Source organism: Poecilia mexicana, unplaced genomic scaffold (genome assembly GCF_051168715.1).
Source record: "Poecilia mexicana isolate PSO_F unplaced genomic scaffold, ASM5116871v1 scaffold_15, whole genome shotgun sequence".
Classification (NCBI taxonomy): domain Eukaryota; kingdom Metazoa; phylum Chordata; class Actinopteri; order Cyprinodontiformes; family Poeciliidae; genus Poecilia; species Poecilia mexicana.
In genome coordinates this window covers 27921965-27943556 of record NW_028263384.1, presented here as the reverse complement: position 1 = coordinate 27943556, position 21592 = coordinate 27921965, and the positions used below count along the sequence as shown (strand labels likewise).

Sequence of the window (21592 nt, the reverse complement as noted above, 5' to 3'; positions counted from 1 at the left end):
TCCATTGGCCCGAGCCGCTGTCAGTCGAGGCTTCCTCACGTTGAGCCCCGTCCTCCTCCCCGGCTCCGTTTCTGCTCAGACAGCCGTCATATTGGTTGCTCCAGGCAGAGAAGAGGAGCCCCACCATGATGAGGAACGGGCTGTCGCGGCGGTTAAAGATCAGTTTAGCGTTCAGATCGCTCTGACCAGTGTTTTTAGGGATTTACTATTTATTTTTTTAAATATTCGGGATGATACCATCAAGAATCAGTGTTCGTTCTGCGCTTTCGTCCAACGCCGTGGTCCTCTGGGGGGATATATGCCCGACTTTTCTTCATAGCCATTTTTTACAGACAAAGAGAGCCGTTGAGTAGGGCTTCCAGAAAGAGACGGGTAAGTCACTAATTCAAGAAGCAACTCACCTGTCTAATGTGTCACTTTTGTTTCCTTGACAACCTAAAACCACTCTACACCGGCCTGTTTTATTTCTACATTTTTCTGTCGATAATTGTCACAAGCTAGCATGCTAACTTCGCTAGCTAAAGCTAACTAAAATGTTAGGAAATTTCTATTCTGGAAATGCTAACTGTTAGCTGCTAAGTTTAAAGCCTGTTTAGGCCTTGAACGGGGCTGTTTCTATGCGTTTGTCTGAACCGATCAGGCTAGTTTGTCGAATGTGAGCGCCGATAATGTTATCTTAGGTCTGTAGCTACATTTAGTGGTGTGCTGGGACTGCTGTCGGTCGTTAACGGGTTAGCAGCTCCGCTAATTTGGCAGTGACAAGGGGAAAATGGGGCCTCCAGAAACCCGAAGGCCTCCCTACGGTTTCTGTACACCAGCTATGATCGCATAATGTTTTTTATATGTTTTTACAGACAATCGGAATATTTATAAAGCACCAATACACAACATGAGTGATGTCGGGTTACTTTACGCGACAAACTTAAATACATATCTAGTTGCATGCAATGCAGTCCAATTCAGTCCAAATGTGTTTGATTTAGTTAAAATCATTCCAATGCAATTCGGTTGGATTCACATTCAAATCAGTCCTATTTATATTACATCAGTGATTTTAGTTATTTCATTCAGTTAGCAAAAGTATAGTGCTGCAGTGAATCTGGCAAGAAACTGGGATTTCCAGGCACCATTTTTTTTAAAGCTCAGACTTGCAAATGCAGATTTGAACAGATAATGCATTTTTCTTTTTTTAATCCTACTCTCAGGGTGGGTTGATGTTTTGAGATGCTCCAATTGCTTCATCTACAAGTTTTTACAGCTTGTCTTTTGACCAGTTTAATGCTCAAAAAAGGGCATTTTGCAAATTTCATTTTGTATTCCACAAATGTGTGCTTTAAACCTCAAATTATGAGTACCAACATACATAAAATGAAGCCCTAATCATTTCTGCACTTCCAACTTAAAAACATCAACGTTCAGAGTGATCACATGTCTTTATATCAGTTGAGAGTGCAATTCCAAGTAAAAACATCAAATGTTTTAATTACATCTTCTACATGAAATGTGATATTGGAAATTGTAACATCAAAATATAATGAACGTATGATATTTCCAAGGGTTGGTGGTCACAGTCCTTCACAAATAGTTAAGATCCATCTTTAAACACAATTGCAACTGAATATTTTAACAGTTCAAACACCAAATATGCCTTAATATTCATTAGTATACCCAGTGGAAACAGTGTTGGCACTCCTACAGAAGCTAACATCTAAAGTCTTCCTTATTTCTGCCAATCTGTTCCAATGAAAATTAATGGCACTCCTGGATTGGCTGCTTTGCAAATGTCAACAATGGTGTGAAAAGTATTTCTACTTACTAAACTGTATTTTCTTTAAAATATTTTAGATGTACTTTATGGGGAAAAAAACTGACTCTGCTTATTTTCTGCAAATAATTTGGAGTTGTGTTCCACAGAAAAATTCACCAATACAGAACCTCAAAGATCGACTTTTCCTGCTTTTTATTAGCCTTAAGTATATTTTGAGTTTGACTGGTTTAAATGTGATTTAATTTGAAGTTAACATACCTTTCGCTACATAAAATCCATTTGGATTTCTGCCCAAACTGCATGTTAACACATAACTCTCACACATAAAAAACTTGGGTTACCCCAGTTGGTGATTATTTAGCTGCTCATACATAGCAGTTAATAACGAAACCTTGCAGGATCTGTCCATACACTCTTAATTTGAGGTATTTCCATGTTTTAGGCCCATTTTTTTTTTCCTTTGAAAACTTTGGGACAAGCATTTATAAACACACTTAAACACCAGTGGACTCTCTTCACACATAGCAGTTTAGAGTAAACTCAAAGTTTTGTTACATGTAAATTAGCTGGATTTTATGTACCACTTTTCTAGTCATACTGGCCTCTCAAAGCACTTTACACCGGTTAAGTGTAAAGTGTTTATGTTCACCTGCTCTGCCCAGGTAAACATAAACATGTAGGGACATGTGTTTTTTCTTCCCATATTCAGCAGTTTTTTTCTTCAGTTTAATTTTTCCTGAATTCCACTTTTTCCATTTTTCTTACATTTGTTAACCCCAATAGTATGTAATTATGAAGTGATGGGAAAATAAGTCAACAAATCAGTTGTCAAGGATTTCTACATTTTCTGCTATTGCTTCATTTTTACAAATCACTGAACCACAACATTGCAAAACATTATTTTTTTTTTTGCTGTAGAACATGATTATTTGTGTGCAAATCAAAGGATCTCACATGTTTTAATGCCATTCATTTAACTCGACACCAAAATGTATCTCATAAAAATGCACAAACCTGCAATTTTTTTCCCCAAGTAAATCATTTTTTACTGCTTTAGTTGAATGTTTGAGAGTTAGCATGTGTGACTGGCTAGCTTGTGTTTCAGTGATGTAAGATGGCATCACTGAAAATGCTAAAACTTTAAATAAAAACAGTTTAAATGTATTGAACTAACATTTGTGTCAGTGGATTATTATAGTTATTATAGCTCTATTTGCGCTCAAACAGCCAGACATGCTTTTATGCCTCCTTTCACTTTCTGATTGAAACTGATATGGAAAATAGAGAATTTAGTTTTTTTTTAATGCAGTGTTGCATCTTCCACTTCAAAGAGTGATTATTTGTTTTTGATCATTGATCAGGGCAGATTGGGTGTAAAATATTTGAATTCCAGTCAAATAATTTTTTGATGCATCTTTAATCAGCTCTGATGACCGGCAGGTCAATAACTGTTTTTTTCTCGTTGATAAAATACATCAAAAAGAACTCTATTGTTTTTTTTGTGTGTGCTTAAATGCATCCACCAACTGTAATATGTGAAATAACTGTAATCTTTCCTTTTACTGAAGCAAAATGTTCCTTTAGAACATTTTACTACTAAAAAAACAGAAAAATAATATTTATTTTAAGGACATAAAGTCTGTAGTTGTCGCTAATATGGTAATTTCTTAATTTGATTGAAAGCTGTTGCCTCCATCAGGGGAACTAACAGCACTTTTTTTCTCTTTCTTTCAAAACTTGGAGCGGTCCACCCAGACCTGGAAAAACTTCCTTTTTAACTCCATCAGAGTCAACCTCGACCATTAGCTACGACTGGGTTTAGTGAACTTTAAAGAGACGAACGGAAGCATCAGGCTCGTTTTAGGGTGACTTGACTGTTACTTGGTAAAACCCACCCTCTTGTTCTACTTTTTGCTTTGTGCAGAGCATCTGAACCCCTGCTTATTAAGAAACGATTGCTTGCTGATGGTGTGGACTTTAATCTGATTTTATCCAATCACTAATGTTTGACCCTGACATAGTGTAATGTGGCAGCTTGCTAAAATTGCCATCGCTGTAAACAGCTTTGTTCACTTCCTCCGCTGCCGTCACCAAACTACAACTCTATAACGGTAAACTACAATTCAAAAACGTCACAGAAAATGGACGTCATCATTCAGAACTTCTCCTTCTGTTCACTGATTGGCCCAGGATGAAATTCATCTGGAGAAATTGAGATTAATGGGAGAAATCCTAGATGGAGCATTGAAGGGAGATGATAATCCAGGGAACTTGCATGGGAAGGGAATGACCAGATTAGCTAGCTAACTAGTATCTCCAAACAAAATTATTTGCTGTTTATACCTAATAAATTAGGAATGTCCATCGTTTATATTGAGACATGTTTTAGGCTCAAATTTGCATTGTAGTTTTAATTAAATTGTTTTATTTTTAGGAATCTAACCAAAATAAAACTATGCATTTGAAATATTCCACACTATTTCTCTACATTGGACTTTTTAAAATATTAATAAATTACTTCAACTCATTGGCTGACAAAAAGACGACAAAAATATCATAATATTTATCTTATTAAATGCTGCAGAAGCAAATGGAGCATCTACTTTCGCAGGTGTATTCAATTTTTTTGAAAGATGAACAAAACAGAAGGTTGTTTAACAGGAGTATTTTGTAATAATACACAGAGGGAGAGAAAATCGTTCACATGTCCACCTGCAGCATAAAGCACACTTTAAACTCAAAGTAGAAAGTTTCCACCTCAAGGCTGAAAGATCAGATTCTGCTTTCAGAAAATATTGAGCTATGTGTCCACTGAGATTAGATCAAATGAAACGATGATAATCTACTAATATGAAGGTATTTTAAGTTGAATAAAATGTTTTAACATGTTTTAAGAGTTTTTGGTTATTATATCAATTTAAATAGTTTAAATAAAATGTGAATTTATTAAAGCGACTATTGCTGGATGAGATTTCCATGACACACACAATAAAAACTAGATGATTTACTCCGGATGTTTTTCTTCCATCTCGCGTATTTGTTAAAAAATAAAAACGTTGGGGATCCGCAGAGCTCTCATTAACTCTGGCGTGAGTGGGGAAGGCGTTTTCCCTCCCTGAATCTCGTCTTTTCACCAGCCCGTCACGGTTGTTTAGGAGGAATCGAACGATGCCTTTCTCTGAGCGTAGATGTACGTTGATAGAAACGATTTCATGGTTGTTGTAGATTATACTCCATTCATAAAGTTGTCTTAAACGCCAAAAGGACGACAGATTGTTGACCACAGCACCGGAGTTCCTCGGTTGTAGTCATGAATTTGGCAAATACTAAAAGCATCATGTAATTGGTGATTAAAGCAGGGGTGTCCAATGTTCGGCCCTTGAAATTATTTTGTTCGCCCCTGAACACAAGTCAAGATGACAACAAATTTGGCCAACAAAACAAAAAGCAATTGATGACAAAAAAATTGGAAACTGTATTTTTCTTTCTACAGGACAAAGCCTTTATGTTTTATATCTTCAATGATATCTAGATTTAATATATTTTTTGCTTTTAGTTAAGTAGACCTCTCACAATAAGCAATAAATCAATTAATCGCATAATAAATTAGAACAAACTCAATATTTTCCATTTGCACAACAATTATATGATCTTTTATCGCAATAACTTCTGAAACGATATGAAATGTGTCATGACAGACCTATTGTTAAGCAGGTAAAACTAAAAAAAGGAAGAAACCCCCCCAAATAAACTCAGTTTTGCTTTGTTTATTTAATGAACTCTGTGACCTGCCAGTAGTTAAAATTTGCCAGTTTTGGCAGCCGGGGCAAAAAGTTTGGACACCACTGCATTAATGTACCATTGCAAAAAAAAAAAAAAGAAGAGAGAGAGAGAAAGAAAATGAGATAACAGACAACTATTTTTTGTCTTTTGTACAGACTCAAAAATCTGATTTTCATTTTTGTTGCATTTAATGATTCTTAGTGGTGCAACAATTGCAGTTTTCTGGCCGATCGCCCGTTACATTACATTTAAAAGCCTAACCTACCAATTCCAATTTTTGCTGATACACTTTTTCTTTTTGTCTGAAATGTTGCTAAATGCTGCAAGAAAGTTGCTGAGTTGGCAACAGTGGGATGACCATTGTTAACATCAAATGTGCAGACAAGTAGCCTTTCAGTCAAACCTCTCACAGGTAGATAAGATCGGCTTCACAAGTAAATATTGGCCGATCACTTATCTACCAAAATTTAAAAATTGTAGCTGGATAGGAAAAAAACTAATTGACTTTATTTGACCTTCCTATCAATGGTCAATCATTAACAGAAGGGAGATTTGGACCAATTTGATTTGTGTCTAATTGGTGACTGTCTACTGGATGAGATTCTTCACCTGGATGAGAATAATCTGCACATTTTAGAGCTCAAACATCCATCTAGAAGAGCCACTTCACATCTGAACGTCCAGGAAGAGATTTGATGCTGAAAAATCGTCTTTTTCTGACCTTTGATCAGGTTGGATCATCCGCCACAAATCCTTCCTGCTTCTTCCAGTCAACGTCGTGCTGACCTCAGTCTGTTGCTGCCAAAGCCTCTTAAAACTAATCACCATCCCTAATTATAAAGAATGAAACCATCCTTTTCTACCAGTCGGAGAAATCTGTAGTTCATTTTGTAGTTTATGAAAATTTTTGTTTTTAGTGGGAGTAAATCTGTTGGTATCAAAGCTGGAGTGAAAAAAAAAGAACATATCTACAAATATTTTGATTAGTGTGAAGATTTCACTTAATCCCTCATTTTTATGCTTGTTTGATAATCAAATAATTTCTAGTTTATTAAAAGATTTCAAAGCTTTATCATTTTGACACGTTTTGATTCCTGGTCATTTTCCTCACTAAAGCACCTTTTCTTTTTCTTGAGCAGACCTGCATCAACCAGGCTGTTTCTCACCAGAACAGAATTCTGGTTTTCCTTCAGCCCTGACCTTTGGATTTTGATTTTAGTTTCATATTTTTCAAACACCAGACAGCACAAGAGAGTAAAAATGTTTTTCAGATTGTTTGCTGGAAGTCTTAGCTCTGTATCCAACAGAATCTCAAGGAATATGCTATTGCGAGCATAGGTCCATAACTTATCTTATTTTTATTAAACTCAGAAAATGTAGTTATTGTTTGATGCAAGGCCAACAGTCAGATTGACTTGCTAATCATTGATAAGAATCAGTCGAGAGGAAAGGTTGTTGAATTCAATCTGACAAATTAGTTGGTCCATCACTAATGCTAAGGCCTCGTGGGTTTAAAAAAAAACACCTTTATTGAGCACAGGGTTGAGATTCAGACCATGAAGATCTGCTATTGGACTTATAGCTATCTGTTAATGAGTCAAACACCAAATATACCCTTATATGCATCAATATGCAGAGCGAAAGCCATCAAAGCCAACATTTAGTGTCTTATGTTTGTTCTTGGGGAGTTCAGCCAATCAGCTGCTAGGAAAACCAATGCTGCTCCTGGATTGGTTGCTTTGCAAACCACAGCTCATAATGTGTGGCGTAGCATTGTGGCTAGCTATTTCTACATTTTCTTTGAAATATTTTAGATATTTTTAATATTTTAGATTTGTTCTATGGAAAAATCTGTGACCAGTGACTCGTCATTAAATTGATTTCCAGTTTATTATTGTTTGAAACTGCAGACGTATTAAAATAAAGTTTAGTTAGCAACATGTAAGCTACAGCTGTACCTGGAAGCTATAACTTTGGTGTAGTTTCTATTGCTTTTTAGGCTACGTTCATTAATATCACTAGATTATTGGCACACATTATTGGATCTTGTCGTTTCAGCAACCAGTTCATCACAGCGTCTTGGTCAGACAATGATTCATTGTTCTTAATTTGATTATGTCTGATTTCTATTGGAGACTGCACCAGTTAATGTTGCTAATTTAATTGTAAAAATCACAAAATCATGACAAAGATCAAACTGATTCGTTGAGCCGGCCAGAGAATAACGCGGTTCTGTGGCAGCAGAGGGGATTTCAGTCAGTTTAGTTAGCAACATTCCTCTGTCAATAATGTCTGACCCTTACATAATCTGATTACTGGGCTCACATCATAGCTAGTGTGGCAGACTGAGCCATCACTAATTACCAGGAGATTGTGCTCTTCATCCAAAAAATAAGTTAAAGTCTCATATTTTACTGGATGCATTTGATCAAAGCACACATTCACCATTTCATCGCCTCGTTAAGCTGCATGAAAGTTTATTTCCATCCAGATTTGAATTAATTTTTAACCGGAGTCTTGCAGAGATGATGCAAGAGTCGTAGCAGCTGTGCAGATTTCTTCTCCAAATCTATCCAAACAACTTTCAATTCACTTTTAACTCGACTCAAAGTAGTTTTTCTCTGTTTCTATTTACGTTGAATCCATATTTTGCTTTTTTGTTTCCCATTTAAAAAGTGTCTAATACCAGTTTAAGGTTTAGTAGGTTTAGATTTAAAGGGATCATTAATTTATTTTCTGCTTGCGGATTTATCGAGCCAGCTGGATAAAGTTTTAATGTCTGTGAAAACACCTCAGAGGTTTTAGTGATGAAAGTTAACAATAACATTACTGGAATGGTTTTTCTAAAACACTGCAGCTTTCCGGTGCAATTCCAAAAATTTATTGAATAATTCAACCTGGTGGAAAAGCAGATTCCCCCACCCCCTCTCAAATATTAATCTAAACACGGCTTTTATTAATTAATTATTGAAAATACCTTGTTAAAAATGTATTTTCCATCTGAAAAGCTCTGCCTCTCGTCCTTTAAATATTTGGATCGACGCCAATCCAATGCAACCTGGAAGAAAATAGATGGATGATCCATGTTGCTATTTATTTATTGTGTAAAAAATAAGTTGGTCAACTTTAATCAATATTGTAGTAAATTCTCCCCATAACTTGGAGGGATTTATTGTATTTGTGTGAGAATCTTGCATGACTTGATGCCATTTTTTGGGAGGTCCTTATTTTGCTCTACTCTAAATTTTTCATTGTAGCACTTTTATAAAAAAATAATCTTTTGGAGTCAAACGCCAAGTTTTGAATTTCTGTATTTGTATGCACCACTATGTCACTGTTTTTAATTCATAACCATCAGTTTTATCATTTATATCTTTTATCAAAGATGTTCAGATATTTTCCCTGGTTCTTTCACTGACTGCAGCAGAGATTCTATCTTTCCCAGGTTCCTTTATTTATAAATTATATTATTTTTTTTAAAAAGAGTTAAATTATATTAAGTACAAGTGTGTTGCTTTCAGTTCTGCCATCTTGTTTTTACTCTATATTTAAAGCATGTTTTAGTGAACACAACCTACCTGACGTGATCAGTGGTTATCAAACTTAATTTGAAGGTTGCAGAAACTTTACTCGTATATGTTGTCCTTTTCACACTTTGGTTGCAACAAATTTCTTGCGTATTATTTGACAGACTCACAAAATAGTGACGTGGAAAGAAAGGATGTTTCTTTGTTGTTTTTTTTGTTGTTTTTTTATAGCCTCTAATATCTGGAGATATTTCTCACATGCAACTGATCTGTTGCATGTGGAAGACAACTCAAATCCAGTCTCTATTTGTTTCCACCTCCTGACAGATTTTCTTCCACTGCAAAAAAAATAGATGAATAAAAGCATTTCCACATTATGGTTCTGCCACCACCGTGTTTCACAGTGGACAAAGTGGTTCCTGTAATGGTATCAGTAATGGTTCTTTATCTACATCTCTGTCTTGTCATTTAAATGGAAACTATGTACTTGATTTATTTATTTTTCTTTTACATATTTTAGACTTGAATAGCTTCACTCATAGACTAACTCCTTTTAGCACAACTTCAACGCAGCAAAACTCTTTTACAGCGACCAATCAGATTGTTTTTTGACGCAAAAGTTAAACTCCAGTGAGAAAGAGGAATGGCTTCACCGTTCATTGCTGTTTTTGCGGATGTCGCTTGTGCGTCAGATTTACTGGCGTACCAGAAACGCAATATGAAAGTTCCAACCGGAACTTTTGTTTGGAAAATAAAAATAAAACAAAATGTGATTAATTATGTTAAAACGTTTAAATTAACACTTTAGAGTCTGTAACACGTTGAAGTCCGTGCATTATTTTCCTTCCACTTTTCAGCTATGCACTAATTTGTTTGATTCATGCAAAACAAATAGTTCAGTAGTTGGCATTTTTTGGTAACTATATCTTTTTCTGTAAGTTTGCTACTTTAAGTTAATTTTCAATGAAATAAATCACTGTTTTTGAATGCCTTTCTAAGAAATCCCATGAACTAAATTCACTTCATGAGGAAAAATGTTAAAAGAACCGCTCCCAGAAAAGTCTCATCTCATTCCCTCCAAATCCCTGTCAAACCTTATTGGCGTTGAATGTCATAAATCAGCAGTAAGTGTGTGAGAAAGGGAGGGGGGGGAGACGGAGAGAAAGCATGCAATTGTGCCCCGTCTGTCTGCTGTTGCTGTTGCAGGGAAAATTTCGGGTCAGGTCTAGACTGGCTCTGTAATACAGTACATACCAGCAGATCAGCTGTGAGCAGATCCCAGGTTCATTTATAGCCGTGGCCTTGTGTCTCTTCACGTCTGCCTGGCAACTCCTAAATCTGCTGCTGTTAAAACCACCACCGCTCCCCCACCCCTCAGACGCCTTGGCCCTGTTACACTCCAACCATGTCTAATTACTGCACACACAGTAGCCTGAGGAATGAAACGGAGGAGGTTCCTCTCTGGATCTTCTGTGCAGTTTAAGGCTGTTTTCACACTTGGTGGACTTGGTTTGATTGGGACCAAAGTTGCAACATTTGTCACATTTACAGCTGCTGCTGTTCTTTTTCACACTGCCAAAGCCTTTGAAAAACCTGTTCCCCTCCTTGCCTGTGGGGGCACTGCACTAAGAACCACTGAAGGAAACGGCACAAACGCTTCTGAAGAAGACACTTTAACTTTCTTCTTCAGGAAATGTAAATAAATGTGGAGTAGCGTCAGATTTTAGCCGTTGTAGAATTTCTCTTTATTGTTTTTTTGCAAAAGACGACGAATCACGTTTTGTGGTCTGCATCAGATTTCGATTATGCATTCCCAAACAAATGCACAAATTTTCTAGGCAAACAGATTAAAGCGGACTAAACAGGGTTGATGTGAATGCACCTTTATGCTGTTGCTTTGGATAAATTTGTGAGTCAATCCGCCTCGTCTCTTGTCGTTCTCAGGTCCGAGGGGCTCCATTTCCTGACGACAGTGGGCAACATGTGGAGCAGCCTGAAGAGCAGATGCCAGACTCTCTTCCACAGCACGGGATCGGCTGAAAGCAGAGTAGAGGTAGAAACAGTCCAGTGTGTGGTGGATCTGGGTGAGGCAGGCAACGCGGTCGAGGCCCGGGGCCCTGCCGCCGCCACCACCAGCCCATCATGGAGCCTCATGCCAGTGCCGGTGGTCGCCACAGGACGCCGCCATCATAACTGCGTATCGGACATCCCTCAGATCGTAGAGATCTCCATCGATAAGGAGTCGGAGGATGCCAGAGGAACATCTGGTGGTGTCCCGATGGCACGGAGGGACTCTTACTCCCGACACGCTCCGTGGGGGGGCAAGAAGAAGCACTCGTGCTCGACAAAAACCCAGAGCTCTCTGGAGGCAGACCGGCGTTCTGGGCGGCTGAGAGGCTGTGGGAACCGCCGTGACCGGCGTTATGGAATCAGCTCCATCCAGGAGATCGACTCTGGATCCGGAGGGCGGACCCTGAACACTCGCTCGCTACGCCAGCGGCTGAGCGACACGGTCGGGCTGTGCTTGCCCCTACCAGCTCGCCGGCGCTCGCACCCTAAGAACCCCATCAACTCCAAACGTAAAATCCACCTGACCGAGCTCATGCTGGAGACCTGCCCCTTCCCGCCGGGCTCCGACCTCGCACACAAGTGGCACTTGATCAAGCAGCACACAGCACCGGTCAGCCCTCATTCCTCCACCGCGCTGCTGGACGCCTTCGACCCAGCCCACCCATCACCGGAGGACGAAGAAGAGCGCCTGCGTGAGCGCCGCAGGCTCAGCATTGAGGAAGGGGTAGACCCGCCTCCCAATGCACAGATTCACACCCTGGAGGCCTCAGTGCCGGGCCCCTCTCTCTACAAACTTGGACCAAAGATGGCTCCCGGCATCGGTGAGGTCTCCGGGGAAGTAAGCACTGGCAGCGCGTCCGGCTCAACGGGCGCTGCATCGTCGGGAGCTTGCAGGTCGATGTTGGGGGCTACGGCGGCATCCCAAGACTGCGACTCTGAGGAGGACTCCACCACCTTATGTCTTCAAGCCCGCAGGCCGAAGCAGCGGCACGCCTCCGGAGACGGCCACCAGAGCCGGCAGCAGCCTGGGCCCTGGAAGGTTCACACCCAAATAGACTACATCCACTGCCTGGTGCCCGACCTGCTGCAAATCACCGCCCTGCCCTGCTACTGGGGCGTGATGGACCGCTACGAGGCCGAGGCGCTGCTGGATGGCCGGCCGGAGGGGACCTTCCTGCTGCGCGACTCGGCCCAGGAGGACTACCTTTTCTCTGTCAGTTTCCGCCGCTACAACCGATCGCTGCACGCCCGCATCGAGCAGTGGAACCACAACTTCAGCTTCGACGCCCACGACCCGTGCGTCTTCCACTCTTCCACCGTCACCGGACTTCTGGAGCACTACAAGGACCCCAGCGCCTGCATGTTCTTCGAGCCGCTGCTCACGGTGCCTCTCAACCGGACCTTCCCCTTCACCCTGCAGCACCTGGCCCGCGCCGCCATCTGCCGATGGACCACTTACGATGGGATTGGCTCCTTGCCTTTGCCCCCCGCCCTGCAGGACTTCCTCAAGGAGTATCACTATAAACAGAAAGTACGAGTCCGCTGGCTAGAGAGGGAGCCGCCACTCAAGGTGAAATAAGATGGGCCGATTACAGAACTTCTTAGCCCGTTGAGAGGCCATACGGACTTGGCTTCCTTTCTATTGGAGAATAGAATCAAGTATAACAAGCTAAAGTTCATTCTAATCTCTGTTTTTGGTATTAACTTACATCACTGAGAATACATGATTATATTCAGTGTAACGCTGTCTGTTGAGCACGTTTTTAAGCTGAACAGGCTCCTATTTTTGTGCTGAACGTCTGTGCTGAACCCCCACCATGACCACCAACCCACTTGTACACCTGCCTGCATGCCCCCCCCCTCTCTCTTCATACCAAATTACTACTATTTCAAGCTGTACAGTTCACTTCGTGCGTCTCTATTTACCTTCAGAAACACTTCGTAGAGCACCTTACTAGAGTGGAGAGGGCATCTGCAGGCGCCTCCTGTTATTTACGATGCACTCGTTGCCTCCTGTTTGCATGCATGAGATCAGCTAAGCTACTTTAAAGGTGACCTATTATGCTTCCTTCAACAGGTTAGGATAGATAGATCTATGGTCTATACAAAACATTTCCATTCTTTTTTTTTTTTTTTTCCACAAAATCATTTTTGGATAATGAGATGTTGCCATGCTCAATTCTGCTCAGAATGAGCTGATTTAGGGCGTCTTGTCACTTTAAAGAAGCTGCTGTTTACCATCTCCCTGGCCCCCCAACTCAATGTTTACACTCGCATGTGAAATGGCTGCAAACAGATGCACAGTTATACAACTGTGCATCTTTGAAAAGCAGAAGTGGAGTGTCCTGCACAGTCAAAAAGACCAGAACAAGTGGTTTCTGAATAGTAAATTGACAACAAAACATACAGCGGTAAAACCAGCTGACCAGATGTGCTGGAGCGCTGCTTGGGTTGCTAGGTAGCAGCACAGTGCTTGTGGAATGTGACTCAACAACCTGGAGGTTTTTGAAAAGGTTCATTTTCCAGACACCATAAAACGTCTTGTTTTGTTTTTTAAAGCGCTGGGTTGTTTTCAGAAGCAGCTAAGACCCAAATGGAAGTACAAAAACTTTCAAAATTAGAATTTTGCATAATAGGTCCCCTTTAAAACCTAGGCATAGGGATTCAGATCGATAAACTGATTTATTCCTGAACTTCTCTTCATGATGACAGTCATATCTTCACTATCTGTGTTCGTCCAACAGTCAGGAACTCTGCTGTCGTCAGCTCTGCAGTGTTATGTTTGCTACCTTAGGCTCTCGTCTTCAGCTGTTGCGTAGCCTTCATTCCCGCTTTCTTGACCCAAAAATCTCGTCCACTCATTGCCAAGTTAACACGCCGCCAGTCGGCCATGATATTAGGAACGCCTCTGTCAGACCCACCCTCATTCAAAGAGAACATCCCACCTTTGACCCCAAGGGTTGTCGTGGTTGTCGTGTGGCGCTGGGAAGTTAACCGCTGTAGCTTTGGGTTGTAACATCATCCATTTCACACGTTCCTGTCTCCGTTTCTGCGAGAGCGTTTAGCGTTGTGGCTAACCAGCGTGGCGTCACAAACACACCTTCAACTTTTTCCTCATCTTGTCTCCTTACGACCACAAACCTCAGTATTCTTTTAGGAGTATTCTTTTAGGATTTTGTATGGCAGGCAAGCAGAAAGCAGCTCAGAGTTATGGAGGGATAGATTGTTTTTTGTTGTCTTTTTAACCAATACAAATCTGAAAAGTGTGGCATGTATTTGCCCCCCTGAGTGGATACGCTATTGCATCTCGTTAGGTTCTAGCTCTGGACTTTGACTAGACCATAGGTCGGCAACCTGCAATTTCAAAGCTGCGAGAGGCTCTTTGGACCTTCTACAGTGGCTCTTTATAACTTTGGTTGAAAATTATAAAGACCTAACTAATGATTTAAATAAACATGTAATAAGAAATGCAGGTTTTTATTAAGTTTTTTCTGCAATGTCCTCATTGAATTTGTACCAGTAATGATTTTATTTTTTGGAAATTAGGTGAACTTGTTTCTTACATCATTTTCCACCCCTCACAAAAAAAAATCTCTTTGCTAAATTTTATGTTTATCTTTACCTTAAACCAGAAAAATATAGATGGTAGATATTATCTAATATTATAACTTCTCTTTTGAAAAAAGTTTTGAAACAAGTTTTCAATTCAAAAATTATTTACATAGCTGCCTGTATTCAATGAATACTTATATTTAATTTAGATAAAAACTGATTTGAGAACGAGGTGCAACACAACTTCTGACTCTTATGGAAGAACTGGTTTTTATTTAGAGGTATCAGAATAAAAGAGGGCTGAATACAAATGCACGCCACACTTTTCAGGCTTCTATTTGGAAAACATCCCTTCTCTCCACTTTTGTTCTGCTCCATTACATGCAAAATGTTGGAGAACGTACTTTTGCAAATCAAAGCATAGCTCTGAGTCCAAACTGGTTTAAAGATTTTTCTTCTTTTTTTTTTTTCTTTTTTTTTAGCATATCCTCAAACATTTCAGGTGTGACTTGGCCTGAAAGCGCTGCTGGCTGCCCTGTCACTTCTGTAAATAAGTGTTACCTTTGTGCCTTTCAGTAGCCATCGGTCTCGTTGCTTGATAGTCTAAACCTGGAGCAATAGGTGCTTTAACTCGGTCCGCTCAGATGAGACCGGCCGAATAACAGTGAAGAGGTGCACGAGCTATAAGCTCACTAACTTTCTTGCACATTAAAGATTGCAGTTTAGTGGTGCTACGTCTAATTAGGAGCTGATCGTTAAATTAGGTTAGTTTGTTACTATTGTCACTCACTAATGCATGCATTAGTCTTTTGTCACATAGTGTTAGGTTGTTAGTGGGTCAGTAGGTTGCTGTTCTCCTGTAGGCATCGCTGTCCAACAAGTTCTGGTCTGCAGCTGGAATAACAAACGCAGTTTATCCTCTACTGCGAGCGCATTTTTAACCGAATAATGTAAAACCCAACAAGTATTAAAGAAAATACAGCAGTAGGGCTGTTTGAATTCACTGTGTTTTCCCAGTAAAAACCTGAGCTGCATGAGGAAACAGTGTTGGTTCCCCTAACTGTTCAAGAAAATGCAAAAGTGAAACTTCCAGGAACTTGTGAACATGCAATCCATTTAAGACAAGTCTGGAAAACACTGTCTGTCTTTATTTAGTCAGCATCACACATGCGTTTTAATATTTTCCTTACGTTTAAAGAAAATGTCTGTGACCAAACTTTAGTCGTTTTATTATTACAGATTCAGATCAAATGTTTGTCTCGATCCCAATCAGTCGGCTGATGAACACCCAAATAAATGGAAATAAGAAAGTTATATAGAATTAAATTATTCATCAGATTTACAACATTTTATTATGTTTTTAATCAAAGATAAAGTAATATGTCATGTAAAGAGTGGACCGGACAGAACCAGTTTTCAGCTGCGGGACTTTTTCGTTTCCTCAGACACAAATCTGAACCTCACACTGCATGTTCACACTTCCTCGTGTTCAAAGTTGTTGTGACTTTTTTTAATGTCTGACACTTTGACGTCCACCGCTCTCTTCATGGCGCCCCTGAGATGCGTTTATGAAAAAATCATGAGAATAAAATTGTAATATTACAAGAATAAAGTCGAAATTTTACAAGAATAAAATGTACAAAAATGAAGTCGTATGAGAATAAAGTCTTTGTAATATTACAATAATAAAGGCGTCTGATAATAGTGGTAATATTACCAGAATAATCTTACAAGAATAAAGTTGTAAATTACAATAGTTGTAATAATGACATAATAAAGTAATAATACTTAAGGAACTTCTACAACAAAAACGTTAGAATGAGGAATGCTGATCGTTTTGTGACGTTGTACTTTGGTGTCAGTTTTTCCTTAATCTTTTAAAACATCAGCTTCAAATGTAAAAAAGAAACATGGACTTGATAACGATCAACGCTTTTTTCTCATAAAACAACTTTTTTCTTGTAGTCGTACAACGTTCTTCTGATATTGCAACTTATTTTTATAATTTTGAGTAAAATAAATCTTAGTTGTTCAACAGGGAGGCAGATGTGACTGTGGTGTCGAAATGTGAGGTCGTCTTGTTCTGCAGGTTTTTGCAGCCTGTTGGTACTTTGGCATGTTCTTAAAATTGTTTCTCCAAAATTTGTTTATTTATAAAAAATAAAAAATGCAGTTAGGTCCTAAAACTCAGTCAAATTCAGTCAAAAAGCAACAAAGTGTGTGTAGTATCGTATAGATTTATGGGGCTGTAGAGAAGGCAAGAGATTCCTTTGAGTAGCACTTTAATCGTGTATTTGTGTCTGAAAGTGTTCGGTCAGCCACGCTTGTCGTTTGTTTGTCCTAATCTCCAGAATATTGGACTTGAATTCATCTGGAAAGAAAGAAAAATTAAAATTTTACCATCATTTCTCAGTGTATGGATCCAATATTCTGCAGAGAGCAAACAAAGTGTCAAAAACGTTGCGCAGACCAGATCCATGAGCTGAAACCTACAAGTGTTAGCACTGCAAAAACACACAATCTTACCAAGTATTTATCTAATTTCTAGTGCAAACATCTTGTTACACTTGAATTAAGACTAAACTAGCTTGAAAGTAACTTATCAGCAAGCTGGTTTTAAGTCACGTGTCAAACTCGAGGCCTGTGGGCCAAATCCAGCCCACTGTAGCTTTTTATGTGGCCCTTTAGATTCTAGACTAAACACTAAGTGTGCTTAAAAATTATGTTATCAATCAAATCAATTCAGTTTTTATCTGTTTATTGCCAGATTTTATCAATCAGTCCCTCCAGTTTGCTGAGAATTATTGTGGAAATTTTTGCAAAATCAACAAATTCCCGCATTTTTCTGAACTAATAATTGGGAGTTTATTGCAAATTTTTCTCAAAAATTGTCAGACACTTTATTTGTACTAAACAGCTGGCTCAGCCTTAACTGATGTCAGATTATAATCCATGATCTATACAGTGAGTAATAAAAGGTCGCATTTACTGTCAGAAATATCGCAAATATTTCCAAATTGGGACCACAAACATTTGATTTTTATTGCAAAAAAAATCACAAAAAGAATCATGAAATCCTGGAGGGACTGAAAAGATGATCAACAATATTATTTAATTTACAGAATTCATTGATATTTTAACAGTTTTAACAGGTTTTATCACTACATTCAGGCCTTTAAGAGTTTGACGCCCGTTTTAAGTAAATATTTCCTTAATATTGATGAAAAAGAGCTAGCTCCATTGGCATATTATTTCACATAAAACATGGAGGAATTGTCTTAGGTACATTTATCTACCAAAGTACTAGACATTTTTCATGAATACTAAGGAAGTATTTACCTTAAAAAAGCTCCTACATCTGCTGAAAAGTTGCTTGTAAGTTAGTTTTAAGTCTAAAAAGATATTTGTAGTAGAAACTAAGCAGAGTTGGTTCGGTTTGGTGTTTTGGCAGTGAGGATAAAACAGGCAGGGGGTCCAGAAATATTTCACGGTGTGTGTGGCGTGTGGACGGAGCCAGCGAAGTGAGGGGTGACCTCCGTGACCCCTATGAACCTCTCTGCTCCCCGTCGTTCCCCCCTCAGGCCCAGTTTTCCCCATGGGAAATGTCCGAACCGTAGCACACGTTCGCCGTTTAGCCTGTAGATTTAGCAGAAAGTTTTACAGTAAAGGAGTTGAACCTCACCTGCTTGTCGTCTTACACACAACCAGGTCGTATAAAACACGTTGAACCAGCAACACAAATGAAATAAAAGGTCTTTCTGTATGTTTTTTTTTTTTTTTTCTTTTCACACTTTTTGCTGTTATGACACAGTTTTGTCGCACTATTTGAGCTTGAAAGCGACTGCAATACACCCACCGGCCACAAAGCAACAGTTCGTCTTCTGTTTTTTTGTTTTTTATCTTCCCACAAAGATATATTGTAAAAATAAATAAAGCAGCTTGGTTATATGCAAACAGAAAAAGAAAAAATATGTATGAAAGTTATTTTCCTTCTCCCTGATATGCAATGGAGTGTAGTTTAACAATGGTTGCAATCCTCTGTCACTTTAATGCTGCATATGCACAGTAGCTGCAGTGTGGATGCGGGACTTGACGATGATGGGAGCTAATGGTCGTCGCTCGTCCGTTCAAACCCGGGGGCCGCCGCAGGCAGACGAAAACCTCCGCTCTCGTTTCTTCTGCTTTTTTCCCCTCACTGTTTGTTTCCTTTTTTTTCTTCTGCTGTCTGATAGGATGTGGAGCGTGTAAATGGCATTATTAGTTTCACATTTCAGTGTCCGTTCTGTGTTTATCCGTTTAACCATTCAAGACAAGTTAAGAAAGAATAATAAAAAAAATCCCGTCGTTTAATCTGTTCATTTTTAATAAGAGCCGTATGAAGCGACACTTGTAGCTGTCACTCTTGGTGCTTGGCTTATGCTTCATTGTCTTAATATTCCAAATAAAACTGTTAAGTGTAATCCACACTGGCCCAAGAGATACAAATCTCTGTGTGTTTTTGTGTCATTATGCGTTTATTGTTGATTGGCGAGTGAGCTAAACGAAGCTTCTGGTGTTTATAACATTAATATAACAAGGGTGGATTGATTAATTGTGATTAATCGATTATTAAAATACTCGTCAACTAATTTAGTAATCGATTAATCAAGACTCAAAAGACCATTTGCTAAAAGAACAACACAGATGGAGCAGATATTGGCATATAAATATATATCCTAGTAAGCACTTTTTGCTTTCCAATTATTAATCAGTTAATCACAAAAATAATAAACTGATTAGCTCCTCACTATTAAGTGAAACTGTTGACCAGTTGATCTAGTTTTTTTTAGCCGCAGATGCATCCTTTGCTACAAACGTTCACTAAATGACTATTTTATTGCATTTAAGCCAAGAAAATGTTTTATTTTCTTATTTAAAAACATATTTGAGTTATTTGTATGTTTTGATGTATTTCTAATATTGTATTAAGTGGTTAAAAGAAACACCTTAATCGATTGTCAAAATAACCAATTACTAAAATAATCACTAGTTTCAGCCCTAATTATAAACTTTTTTCTCAATTTAACTAGAAATGTTCACATCTGTCTGGTAAGAATCTGCTCAGTAGTTTGGTTATTTAATTTTGAGTTTCTAGATTTAAACAATACTGAGTGCAATTTATTAGATTGGGATTAACTGACATTTATAAATTTAATGCAACTTGATTGGAGTAAATAAATCATTAAAATCATTAATCTTAGTCAAAAAGTGAATCCTACATCATATGAGGCAAATGTTTAAAGAACTAAAGTTTCTAATACATTTTAAAATACATAAAATTCCAAATATGTACATTTTAAAACGGCCCACTGAAAATATGTTGTTTACAATAACTTAAAGATTTTCAACCTTAGCAGTTTTTGTAGTGGAATAATTGCTTTGAATCTCAGATCCAACAAACACAAGAAGAATATAACTGAAAACATGTTGCAAATTTATTTTTTTTTATTTGTTTGGAAACTGTGGTTTCTAACTTTTTCCTCAAAATATCCTCCTATTTAAAAAATCTATTCATCCTCTTGTAAAAGTTTTATGCTTTTCTTTATTGTTTTTAAGAATGTCAACACATTTCCTGTAGTTTATCAAAATTATGCCTTTTCCCCCCCAACAGATCATTGGCTATAAAGTTTTATTTAGCGACACTGAAGGCATAAAAAGGCTCACTGTTTTTTCTAAAATTATTCTGTTTTAGAAAAAGACTACAACGCAGGGCATTCTGGGTAAATACAACAAAAACAAACATGCTAGTCTAGCGCTAGCAGAAGAAATAGCTTGTTTTTTTTTTTTTTTTACCAAAGAGAAATCCTACAACCGCTAAAATCTGACGCCACTCCATTTTTGTTTACATTTCCACTCAGTGTTTTCTTCAGAGGTTTTTCTGTCATTTCCTTCAGCGCCACCACAGGTGAGGAGGGGAACTTGTTTTTCAATTAGTTTGGTTCTTTGGACGTAGTCCAGAGTGAAAGAGAACCTCAGGAGCTGAAAATGTAACAAATCTTGCAACTTTATTCCCCTATCGAACCGAGTCCATGGGACTATCAGGTGTGCAAACACCCTAAAAGAATATTGTCTTAAAGGGGCAGTATCATGTAAAATTAACTTTTTTTATAGCTTTACATCATTTTATGATGTTATTCCTTCATCAAAAACACACCTGGAGTGCTGATTTGATTGTTTTATGCATGTTTGAGAAATCCTTTAATCTCCATGGCAACCACTGAGCTGTACAAAATGCCTGGGTGGACCTAGCCCCGCCTTCGAGACGCAGCTCCTCCCCCACACAGCAGCAATTACCAAACATCTGGTGGAACATCTCATTATACGAGCTTCTTCTCAGTGCATCGCTTTTAAAAATGATGCTAAAAGGGTTAATAGAGGAGCCATGTTGCGATGACTTCCTGTAGGTGGAGTTTCAGAAAGAGCAGAAGCTTCTTAAAGAGACAGAGGCCCGATTTCAAGGCGTTATATCAAGTCATATTTGATATATGTAGTATTTTTATAACGCCTGAAGGCTTGATTGTACTATAAAATGGCACTATGTGCCTGGAAAACACATACTTCCCCTTTATTTATTTATTTTTTTAAATGGTGGATTTTTGAGAACGTCCATTGTTCTCCAGCGTGGTTGTCACCCATCCTGACCTCTCACCCCCAAACTGTGCCCACCAGCAGCTATGCAGACAGACGCGGCTGAGCCGCCTGGAACTTCATCGTTAACTATTTGTTTATTCGAAATGAAGTATAAATAGCATGTGGGCTATCGGTTTCGAGTTTGCTACCAGGGCTTATGAATAATTAACACTCGCCCCCGGAAGGAGAGAGAGAGAAAACGGCTAAACTCAAGCACCGCTCA

General features: G+C 38.7%; 1 protein-coding gene across 1 annotated transcript; it reads left to right on the top strand.

The window, feature by feature from the left end:
• The first annotated feature begins 20 nt into the window (after nt 1-20).
• socs5b (suppressor of cytokine signaling 5b) lies at nt 21-19185 on the top strand. Its single transcript, XM_015007945.2, has 2 exons — nt 21-372; nt 11023-19185. Exon 2 carries the CDS (start codon nt 11060-11062, stop codon nt 12725-12727), a length of 1668 nt encoding a protein of 555 aa, XP_014863431.2. The 5' UTR covers nt 21-372; nt 11023-11059; the 3' UTR covers nt 12728-19185.
• The last annotated feature ends 2407 nt before the right edge of the window (nt 19186-21592 follow it).